At 40.8% G+C, this 11063-nt stretch overlaps 1 protein-coding gene across 1 annotated transcript in view; it reads left to right on the forward strand.

Annotated features, from left to right (window-relative positions):
- OSCP1 (organic solute carrier partner 1) overlaps positions 1 to 11063 on the forward strand; it is an 11874-nt gene that overhangs the window by 251 nt on the left and 560 nt on the right. The window contains exons 2-10 of the mRNA XM_010576304.1: positions 1568 to 1597; positions 5312 to 5466; positions 6166 to 6333; positions 6963 to 7043; positions 7602 to 7705; positions 8085 to 8213; positions 8757 to 8826; positions 9528 to 9667; positions 10393 to 10456. Of these exons, the coding sequence (XP_010574606.1) occupies positions 1568 to 1597; positions 5312 to 5466; positions 6166 to 6333; positions 6963 to 7043; positions 7602 to 7705; positions 8085 to 8213; positions 8757 to 8826; positions 9528 to 9667; positions 10393 to 10456 (941 nt within the window). The remainder of the gene's footprint in view (positions 1 to 1567; positions 1598 to 5311; positions 5467 to 6165; positions 6334 to 6962; positions 7044 to 7601; positions 7706 to 8084; positions 8214 to 8756; positions 8827 to 9527; positions 9668 to 10392; positions 10457 to 11063) is intronic.

An 11063-nucleotide genomic window follows, 5' to 3' on the forward strand; every position in this document is an offset into this window, starting at 1 on the left:
ACGACGGGGGCGGCCTTGCCGCGGGTGCCGGTGCCCCGGGCAGGGCTCTCCGCCCGCCCGCCCGCTCCCGGCGAGGGGATGGGCCGCTGGCCGACCCGCCGCGGGCTCCCGGTAGGTAATAGGGGAATAAATGGGAATATACTGGCTGTACGGTTACTGGAAGGGTGCTCGAAAAGTAACGGGGCATCACCGTCTCCGTCAGCGAAAGGAGTCTTGGGCAGGTGGTTTCCTCGCCACCGCAGAACCGCGCTGTCGTGGTAATTGATTGTGTGTGATTCTCTTCTCTTGATTTGAAGTAAGGCCGGTTGAGTAAATCGGCTCTCATGAAGTTTCTGTGGTCATAACTGCCCGGAGGTATTGCTGAAGCTCATTTGTGAAATGCATACAGCTAAGGTAGACATTGAAATATATTTCAGTGTTTCTGCACTTGTTTCAGAGGTTAGAGCTTCAGAAATATACTTTTGGAATCAAAATAACTCAGGATTTGGGCATCTCGGTCCAGGTCCTGAGCTGTTTCAGGAAGACCAGATTGCTTTGCAATCAGAAGTAGTTTCCAGGAATAATTTTGTAAAGCCTATGCAGAAGAAGCATGCGCAATTAAGAAAAACTTCAAATAATGTAAATATGGCTTCTGAAACCCTTGTCCGACTTTTATAAAAATCTGTCAGTCTAGCATTTTGCCAAAATTATTGTAGAAGTAGAGCCCTGTGTGTTCACAGGTGTGCACAAAAATTCCAGCTTACAGCTGAGTACCTCTTTGTTTACCACCTATCAATTAAAACTTCTTTGCTTTTAAAAATTCTTCCAGCTTCCTGTCATGGGATGGGGAATGTGCTTCAAGAAGCTTTAGTATTTTCTAATAAAGAATCAACTCAGTGTTAACTCAGTATTGAAGAGGTTGTTACATTTTTTTCCTTCTCCTGCCTATCCAATAGGAAGAAGTGCTAAACCATAGCAAAGGTTTCACTACAGCAGTGTGATTTTTAATTATTCATGTATGTCTTCAGAGAATGAGCGGACAAAATGTTACTACTATTCATATAGGTCTAAGCTTAGAGCTTAAACTAAATTAGCCATACTTGGTGGAATATCTCAGCAGGAGAATTAGATCTGTACTAGTTTATCCACATATGTGTTTTATCTTCCAAAAAATCAGGCGTTAATTTTACTGAGATGTGGTTTTGTCCACACTGAGGTGTTTGTTAATGCTTAAAACTGTTCACTCAAATATTATTCACTTCTAAGTGCAAAAAACAGCTGAAAACTTTCCAAGCTCAATGCAAAACATGCTAGGATTCAATCAAGGGTTAAATTTTATCTCCATTGAAGCAACAAGATTTTATCCAAGGGCAGGGCAAGATTTCATCTTTGTGTGCTCATTGAAAGTGAAAGATGTCAAGTAACAGAAGAGTTCATTCTTGTTAAGCACTGAATGCTGATGGGAAAAACCAAAGTCCATTAGTTAGATTTTTTTTTTTTTTTTTTTTAGTTTATTTCTTTCATTCTCCTTGCCAACTCCTGTTCTTACTTCTTGAACTGATGTTTTTGTTTTATATGCTTCGTGTAGATGAATGGACAGATGTGGACAGGAAACGAGGTACTGTAATCTTCTAGCTGCATGCAGTAGACAAACACCACTACATGCACACATGAGGCTCATCGTACGTTAACACAGCGTATCCTGTTCCTGCAGCCTTCTAGTCATAGTGTCAAAGATGAATAATAACACTCACCTGTTCATTAAAATGCACTTTCACTATAGATCTTAGAAAAAATAGACAATATCTCAAAATTATATGGCTTCAAAAATAACTTGCTAATTTAACCAAGACTATAAATAGATCAAAACTTTTTATCGTAGCAGTCTTTCTGGCCAAAATTATATTTGTATTTTTCTAGCATCATATTAATGCAAGCATATAATTGTGTGAGCATTATGAAGGTTATTTTTCTGCTTAAGTGCAGGAATATTATGTATACTGCATTTTTCTAAGTTTTTTTTTAATTCATTGCTTAGGGTTTTGACAGGTGAACTCCAGGAAAGATTTCAGGCATTTCCATCCTAGCTGCTTATCCATCTCTGCTAGTGGTCACCACCCTTGCAGAGCGATCACAAAGGAGCAGGTGCTCACACTTCAGCCAAGCTCATCTTGACTGAAATTACCCCAGAAGGTGAGTTCGACCTGAGACATCAGGTTTTGCAGTGGAGCAGCTGAGGTGTGTGTGCGCGTTTCCTTCTGGACTCTGCCTTGAAATGGTAGCCTCCAGCAAAGCGGTGTGGTAAGGAGCTGGATGAGGAAATAAATCTCTTAAACTATCTCAGTTTTTTTGCTAGGTGAACATGAGTAGAACTTTCAGTGTCTTTCTGAGCACCCCTTTTTAAGAGAGATTAGGGTTATGATTCATGTTTTTCAAAATAAGCATCATTTGTAGGCTTGGAATATTTACTGAAGGTAAATACTGATATCCTGGAGTTTGCCCCAGCTTTTTTTTTGCTACCATTACATGCTGTTTCCAAGAATGCTTTTTTCCAGCATTCAACATCTCAGAAGTCTAAAAGATTCCATATTCCTCTTTTATCACATCCAAAATGAGTTGTACGAAAGCCAACTTTATCATATTTAGTTGGTAGTGGCACAGATGCAGATCCCATGTTGAGCAATCAGCTTCTCTTGTGAGAGAAAAAAGTTTGCCCATGAGCACTGCTCTTGGGGTGATCTCTGAAAGGTTGCATAGAGTAACCAGCCAAGACTATTGCTGATGAAGCCATGATGAGGTGGCTTCGCCTGTCTTTGACCTTGTTAAGAACTGTAAACCTATTGCAAGTAGAATGTGTGACTGTTTTGAACTCATAACATTCCCTCTGCTGCCTCGAATGTCTTCTAAGAAGCACGAGCATAATCCAGGTGTAAAGACTCCAGTCTCATGTCATGCATCCACGCCATGTTATGTGACAGCACACTAGATGTTGGAACGTGTCTGTCACCAGTGACATGGCACACATAGGCGAAAACCACCGTAAATCCTCAGCTTCTCTTCTGTCCATCGCATTGCCTATACTTGGTTTCCCTCTCCCCATCCCAGTTGAAAACCCTTTCTGCTAAATTGCTTTGATGCTATGTTGCTTGGCGTGCCATATTCCCTGAGCTAACACTCCTTTCTTTGTTATTTTCCACTGTTAGAATGGTGTAAATATCTCCCTAGGGACTACCTGTGCTCTAAGATCTCTTTGCTGTGTCATTATCAAACATACCGTGTGAGATTTGCCCTTTACTGTGTTTTTTTAATGTCTTTGTCGGTTCTTTTTATAGCCAATACAAGAGTTTTTAATTTCAGAAGATGTTTTATGTAAGGCTGGGTGTGTGGTTAACACAGATCTTCCGATTCCACTGTGAATATCTACCAGCCACAGTCAGCGTACTGGGACATTGTCTGTCTCCTGACAGTTGTCGTTATTAGTGATTCTGCAAAGATGGAGGAGAAGCCTTTGCGCGGACAACATACACAAACAACTTAAAAATATTTTTCTTGATAGCAGTATAAGGCAAAAGTTATTATTTTTGTCATAATTGATTACTTGCAAAATGAAATATATACTAATAGTAATATATTTTATTTTCCCCACTGAAAAAAAGTGAGGATTTTTGCCTCAGACTGCAAGTAGGGATTGTTTTATGGACAGTTTATTTGAAAAGAAGGGAGGATGAGGAGGGATTTTTTTTCCCCATTTGTAATTAGGTGTGTTTGTAATGCATGCTGCTCAGAAACTGAGCTGAGATCTGTCTGTCTTGTTTGGGTACTTAAAACAGGAAGTAGTGAGCCCTGTTAGGTACAGTGCAATGGGTGCTGAAATGCGCTTGTCACTGGTGGCATACACCAGTGTAGGAGAAAACCTGTACACATCAGGTTTAAGCAAGGAGAGAGACTCACATCAGAAGGCACTTGCCTTCATGAACACAGCAATCCGTGTCCAGGTTCTCAGCACCTACAGCGTACCTAGCCATGTTCCCCAATCATCTAAGAAAAGATGAACTGACTGGGACATTAACTCTCTTTTGGTTGTTTGTGTAGCTTCAGTACAACAGTTGTGAAAAGCCAGGTGTCCAACCCACCAATGAATAATTATAGCTGTATTTCAAATAGCTAATCACTACCACTATGTATATGTTCAAATTTTTTTATTTTTATTACTTCTTCTGAGGTTTTTCTAATCCATAAGAATCAGCTGGCATTATGAGCTTCAGTAACAGTCATCTGCTTAGGAAAATTCATGCTTGTACAGTAATCTTGTGTGAACTGAAATTTTTATTTAACATTTTTTTGATAGAGAAATAAATGCTTATTAATGATAACTCTGTAGAATGTATCAGGTATATAATAAAAGTATCAGATCCAGCACAAAAGCTAAGATGCTGCATCTGCTTGAATCACTGCAAAATGTTTTCTATCTTCTTTGCCTTAAAAGCTCAATAACCACAACATAGCCCTTACACTCAGCACTCCTGACCTCTAGCCCTTACACTCAGCACTCCTGACCTCTACATGCTCTTGAATAAATTGCATAACAATTCCATGTCTAAATTTACACATTAAAAAAATGAAGCACGTGTTAGGAAGTTTAGAGTTCTGCGCTTTTGAACTGCCCTAGTATCTGCAGATGTTGCTGTGTAAGAGCCCTGAATGGCCTGACATGGACCCCAGTGTTACAAATGCTCCCTTAAATACTTGTCAGTGTTAATCCGTTTGAAACGATTACTTCAAGGAGCCTTGAATCATTCAGGAGCTTCTGTTCAGAAGGAAAAGTAGACTAATTGTGTCAAAAGCTAAAGAGAGAACAGGCAGAGTCAGCTAGCTATAGTTTGCAAAAATCTAGAGTGATGCAAAACAGTCTTTTTAGGAAGCAGAACTGTAGCTTTTATAGATAATACATGTCAGAGTAGCCTATAAACAAAATTATTTAAAAAGTGAAAAGTGCTAGCTGTAGCTGTAAAAACAAGGCAACAAAACCAGTGGTATTCCCACTGGAAAACAGGGTTTGATGTCTACAGCTCAAGTAGCATTTCTGCCCCTGGGGACAGTCAGCAGGAATCGTGCTGCTCACTTAGACCAACGTGGGACTGAGAAAAATGTTGACATTAAGAAGCGGTGTTCCTCCTCCTTTTTTCTTTTGTGGCTATGTATCTAGTTTTCACAGGTAGGCAGGCATTCATGTCAATCCTCACAGCTGTCAGTGTCCAAGTTCTCAGTGTGGAAGGAATCAGATGAATGTGCTGTTTCTGAAGCAAAAAACAGAGACTCTTTGTCTTTGCAGTTATGAATGACATCATCACAACCATGTTCAATAAAAAATTTATGGAAGAGCTGTTTAAACCACAGGAACTCTATTCCAAGAAAGCTCTGCGAACAGTGTATGACCGGCTAGCTCATGCTTCAATCATGAGACTGAACCAGGCAAGCATGGACAAGGTAAAAAAGACCACCTGCCCAGTCCTGACTATGCTGTACTTCTGTGCTACCGTTCAAAAGTTTCTGATTGTGATAATTAGTACATGACTTTACGTCACTGTATTTTTGAAGCATTTTGTAACAGACCTCTTTCTGCTTGCTTGCTTGCTTTGTAAAAATGGTTCTTGGCCAAGGAAGCTTTGGGGAAATCCATGGTAGTATCAGATACCTCAGAACTATGTATTTCTGCTTTAATAACTACATGTTTGATTTTAAGAGGTTCAGTAAGCATTCTTTATCGGATATTTTTATATATATTAAAATATATATATGTGGGTGTGTATAAATATATATATTTCTGTATTGACACTCACTGTTTTGCAGTTGCAGGTGTTAGAATTTTTGCCTGCAAACAGTATATCCAGCAGACAATTTAAAAAAAAAAAGTAGGAACTGGATTACCTGAGACCTCTACTCAGGTGTCAGTGTTGTTGAAATTTGCAGTAGTTTTAAAGGCAGTTGGAGACACCAACAGGAGGGCTGATGATGTGACTGCAGAGGTCTTATTTTCTTAGGAAACAAAGCTAAAATGGTTCTTCTTACCACAGGCAGGTGCTAGCCTAAGTGTCTAAATCCCTTTCCACATCAATGTGAAGTTACCTAAGCAGTGTCGCGCTCTCTGCTGTGATGGAACCAAAATTTCCCCATGTTGCTTTGCAGCTATATGACCTTATGACCATGGCTTTCAAATACCAAGTGCTGCTGTGCCCTCGGCCCAAAGACATTCTGCTGGTCACATTCAATCACCTGGATGCGATCAAGGATTTCATACGCGATTCCCCTGGCATTCTGAACCAGGTGGATGAAACTTTCCGACAGCTGATTGAAGTAAGAATCCTTAGAAAAATGGTGGGACACACTGTGGTTTGAGATTTTTTAATTTTTTTTCCCCAAGCTAATCTTAGAGACTAAATACTACATCAGTAAGTGCCATATCAAGTGTGGAGGTTGATATGTTCTCAACCTCAGAGAACCATCCAAATGACCTTCCCCTCTTTTTAACCTGAGAGAAACAAATTGGTGTCCCAGTTAGCAACTTTTGCTCATGTAACTGCTGTAATTCTTTGGGCAAAGAATATGAGTCTCCCAGTGAAAGGGAACTGGTTTCATAAAATGTTAAAAGTTCTGGGAAGTCATTAAATGTTTCTAAAGGGCTTCTGGAGAGGGAGATGTCTATGAGTCAAGTGTTATTTTTTCTATTGCCTCAGTTTAAATCAATACATTGCTTATTCAGCCTGATCAAAGTCTCCACTGACTTCAGCAGAAGTTAAATCAGACTCTTAGTCACAGATAATAGTTACTGCTAATGACCAGCAGCCCCTCCTTATATAACTTCTGCTTCCCCTACCACACGTACCATTTTTGGCCACCAGTATTGTGATACACTTGTTTCCACCTTTACCTGGGTTGGATATGGTACGCTTGCAAAGCCTTAAATGACGGTTTTTCTTTTCCAGACGTACAGCTGTCTTTCTGCTGGTGAATTTCAGCTCATCAGGCAAACACTCCTTATTTTTTTTCAGGACATGCACATAAGGGTAAGAGCCCAATACAACTAGTCAGTAAGAATGAAAGGGAGTTTGTGGCTAGAATATGAAGGTATGTTATAATTACAGTGTAGGTTTGGGTTTGTTACTTATGCTTTTCAGTCATCATGATGTGCTTGTATTTCACAAATTGAGCACATCTACTACAATAATAATTCTAAAATTATATGAAAAAAGGAATCTCTACTAGTACAGATTTGCTAGTTGATAAATATGTGTTTTCTTTTAGAAGAAACTTGATATGAAACTTGGAACCTGAGCTCGAAGTCATGGGGCCTGATATTCTCTAAATAAATTGATCATACTCAAGTGCATTAACAGTGCATATTTTTATAATTTTTTTTTTTTAATTTTAGATTAGCATGCCCATCCTGTGGACCATAATTGTACATTGCTGGCTTTGGCCTGTATCATAGTCTCTACATATACACCAAAATCTCTAGGAAACCTACCCCAGTCTAGGCAGGAAGGCTGCAAGGTCAGACTTCAAAGAATTCGGATCAGAAGATAAGTAATTGATTTTCTCAAAGGTGGAATATTCTTTTACAGGTCTCTATCTTTCTGAAGGATAAAGTGCAAAACTCTAATGGTCGCTTTGTGCTGCCAATATCAGGCCCCGTTCCTTGGGGTACTGAAGTTCCAGGACTCATCAGGTGAGTTCTGAACTGCTGTTTATACTGTTTGTAGTGCCTTGCATGTATGACTGCTCACAGAGGAAGTCAGTCCCAGAGGTCTGATAGGAATTGAGCTTAGACTGTCATTCATGTTGCATGGATTGCTGAACCTCCAGTAAGTACTATTTAAAGGGCAGGATCTGGGAATAAGTCACCCAGCAATCAAATACTAAGATGTGTCAGGCATTCTCTGTTCCAGTAAATTAGCTATTAGTAATTTATCCTATAAAATAGGCATTCACCAACATACAGAATAGGGTTTTATTCCCCTTTTTCTTGTGCAGTAAGAAGAGGAAGTCAGTACTGAAAATCAGTAATAAAAGTACTAAACATGTTTCAATAATAACTTGCTTTTAAGGATATTTAATCACAATGGAGATGAAGTTAAAAGGACTGAGTTCACCACTGATGGAAATTACGTTACTCCACAAAGGGAAGGATCTTTTGATCTTTATGGAGACAGAGTCCTCAAACTTGGAACAAATATGTAAGTAGTTTTTGTCCTACATAGAAACATTAAGTAAATGGTGATGGTTATGGATTTGTTCAGAAGCACATCTTCAGCCTTATGTATTTTTGCCTTTCACCATCAACAGCTTGACTTTTTTACAAAGCGATGTCCTGAAACAGAACGCATGTGGACAGATGTGTATAAGGAGCTGTGGAAAAGAGCAAAAGTTTGATTTATGTCTGCAGTAGAGCTGAGTAAAGAGTGTTCTCATCTGGTACTGCATATTATATGAAATGTAATTTAATTTTAACTGTATTCAAGAAATCCTTTCTTTTCTCTATGTTTGTCTTAATGTAATTTTTCCATTCAAAGAGTAAGAGAGAGCAGTGTTCTTACAGCTTTGTCACTCACACATTTTAGTGCCTTGATACTCCATAAAACTGAACTGTAACTTCTCATTTCAGTTATTTAGAGTCTTCAGAAAAATATCCTAAAATCGGAGATACTGTGCTGCTTCCTCCAGTTCCTGTATCTCATACAAGTAACAGGTTGCTCTTCCTCATGTGTTTTTCCCTCTAGGTACAGTGTTAGTCGGCCAGTAGAGACACACATGTCAGGATCATCCAAAAACTTGGCATCCCATGCAAAGGTCAGTGTTGTTCTGTTCCTGTCACTGGTTAACTGGCTAGCTAGTCTGTGTCAGTGAGTCCTGCAGCCGGTCACATGTGGTGGGAGCATTTCCTTTGAGCAGTTTCACCACATCCACCAGATTTTACATTCTGCTTCCCTTGTCTCTTAATAGATGGGGTCACCGAATGAAACACCCACATCTGTCATCTCCAGAACATTTACTATACAGTTGCACTATCTTCCTCTTTGTTCATTTCCTTTCTCAGGGAAACAATAACCATCTTTTTAGTCTGCAGTTATGGAATAACTTCAGGGGAACCTGTTCTGTTGCCTTCTCGGAGTCCCATCCAATCCTCCACAGTCCCTTTTGAGCTAGGGGAAGGGCACGTTTTCCTAAAGAATCTTACATGCAGGCTTATGCAATGGTGTACTTGCTTCCTATTTTAATCTCTCCAGAAAACAGAAAGCTGGTTTTACAGATTTCTCAGCTGTTCAATTTAGCTGGAAAATTATCTTGTCCCGGGTCTATAAATTCAAGCAACCATTTTAAATATATAGCTGATAATTACTAGTTATCTGCACAATCTGTACCATTAACAACACAGAAATGTATTTATATCACTCTGAAGAACATTTATGTAAAATCAGAAAACACAAAAATTATTGCAGTCCTCATCTCCCTGGTAACCTGACCAATGAACCCATTGCTGTTTTCTGCAGGAGAATATAGTCCCTAATCCTCTTGCTAAAGAAGAACTGAACTTTTTGGCCAGGCTGCTGGGAGGTCTGGAGATCAAGGAACCCGGGGGCAGTGAGACAGGATTTCGACTGAATTTGTTCACAACCGACGAGGAGGAAGAGTATGCTAAAATCCTTCTTGGTTGGGGTTTGTGCTGTAGTGCCATGTGGACAGCCCTGGAGACAAAAGCTGGCCCTTAACAGCTTTAGGGACAGAATAGCAGGGGTTTTAGCATTTTGTTATTCTGGTCCAGATGGTCCCCACAGGAACAAAAGAGGAGCAGTTTCCCTGGCTTGACCTTTTTATTACAGCTGTCAGCAAGAACAGCCATTTCCCTTACTGGCGTGTCCCGTGATGCACAGCCTTGCATTCCCTCCACGTGACAGTGGCAGTCAGCAGCAGGTGACAATCTGTGCTTAGTTCTGTCCCATGGAACAGAGACATCCCTTCAGCCCTTTCAGTTCTCCTCTCCCCCAAATGCATCTACGTATTTCAGAGGCAAGAATATAACTGATGGAGGTGATGAGCCTGAGAGGCTTGAACACTGTAGCCCCCTCCTGGCAGGGAGTACAAGGGTAACAAGACTTTTTGTTTTGTGATTTCTGCAGAATGATTTTACCTGCTTTTAATCTCACCTAGAGAGATATTCCTGCTGTTCTACACTTAGCATAAAAAAATCCAAGACAGGGAAGAGTCTCCAAACTGGGCTCAATGCCTTAATTTGCCTAGTAGGAATAGCAACGTTGTCCAAACTTTGTGCCTGCAGGAGCCTCATAGAATCTGATTTTTATAATTTACTTGTATGTCTTCATGAGATTAAGCACTCTTTTCATGTTTTTTATCAAGACACGCTGCATTGACTAGACCAGAGGAGTTATCTTACAAGGTTATCAACATAGAAGCCACGCAGGTACGTACAGTGTTTTTCAGACCTTTGATTCTCATCATTCTGCCTTGCTAAGAACCACGTTTCACCCAGAGTAGTAACTTTAAAAATATCTTTTTTTTTTCCTATGTCAGTTAAGCTCATAAGTAGTGGCAGTATTTTCTGCCAAGCCTGTGGATTTGGGGACTATTTAATAGGAGAACTTGAAACCTGCTGCATAGGATGGAGAATTGTTACTGGATCATTTGCCTGCTGGCAGTTAGAGCCTAACGCCTGCAGCCCGTTTTAAAGAGGCTCGCGGGTGTCAGCAGGTGCTGGGGCAAGTCCCAGTACACCCAGTACACCCCAGCAAAGGCCCGCATTAGCAGGCAGTAGGGCAGATCCCAGTCCCTCCAGTACATGCCAGTGAAGGCCCGTGTTAGCAGGCGCTGAGGCACATCCCAGTCCGCCCAGTAGACCCCAGCGAAGGCCCATGTTAGCAGGTGCTGGGGCACGCCCCAGTCCGCCCAGTACACCCCAGCAAAGGCCTGCGTCAGCAGGCACTGGGACGCATCCCAGTCCCCCAGTAGACCCCAGCGAAGGCCCGCGTTAGCAGGCGCTGGGGCACGTCCCGGTCCGCCCAGCAGACCCA

Source organism: Haliaeetus leucocephalus, unplaced genomic scaffold, assembly GCF_000737465.1.
Source record: "Haliaeetus leucocephalus isolate CR32 unplaced genomic scaffold, Haliaeetus_leucocephalus-4.0 Scaffold517, whole genome shotgun sequence".
Taxonomy (NCBI): Eukaryota; Metazoa; Chordata; class Aves; order Accipitriformes; family Accipitridae; genus Haliaeetus; species Haliaeetus leucocephalus.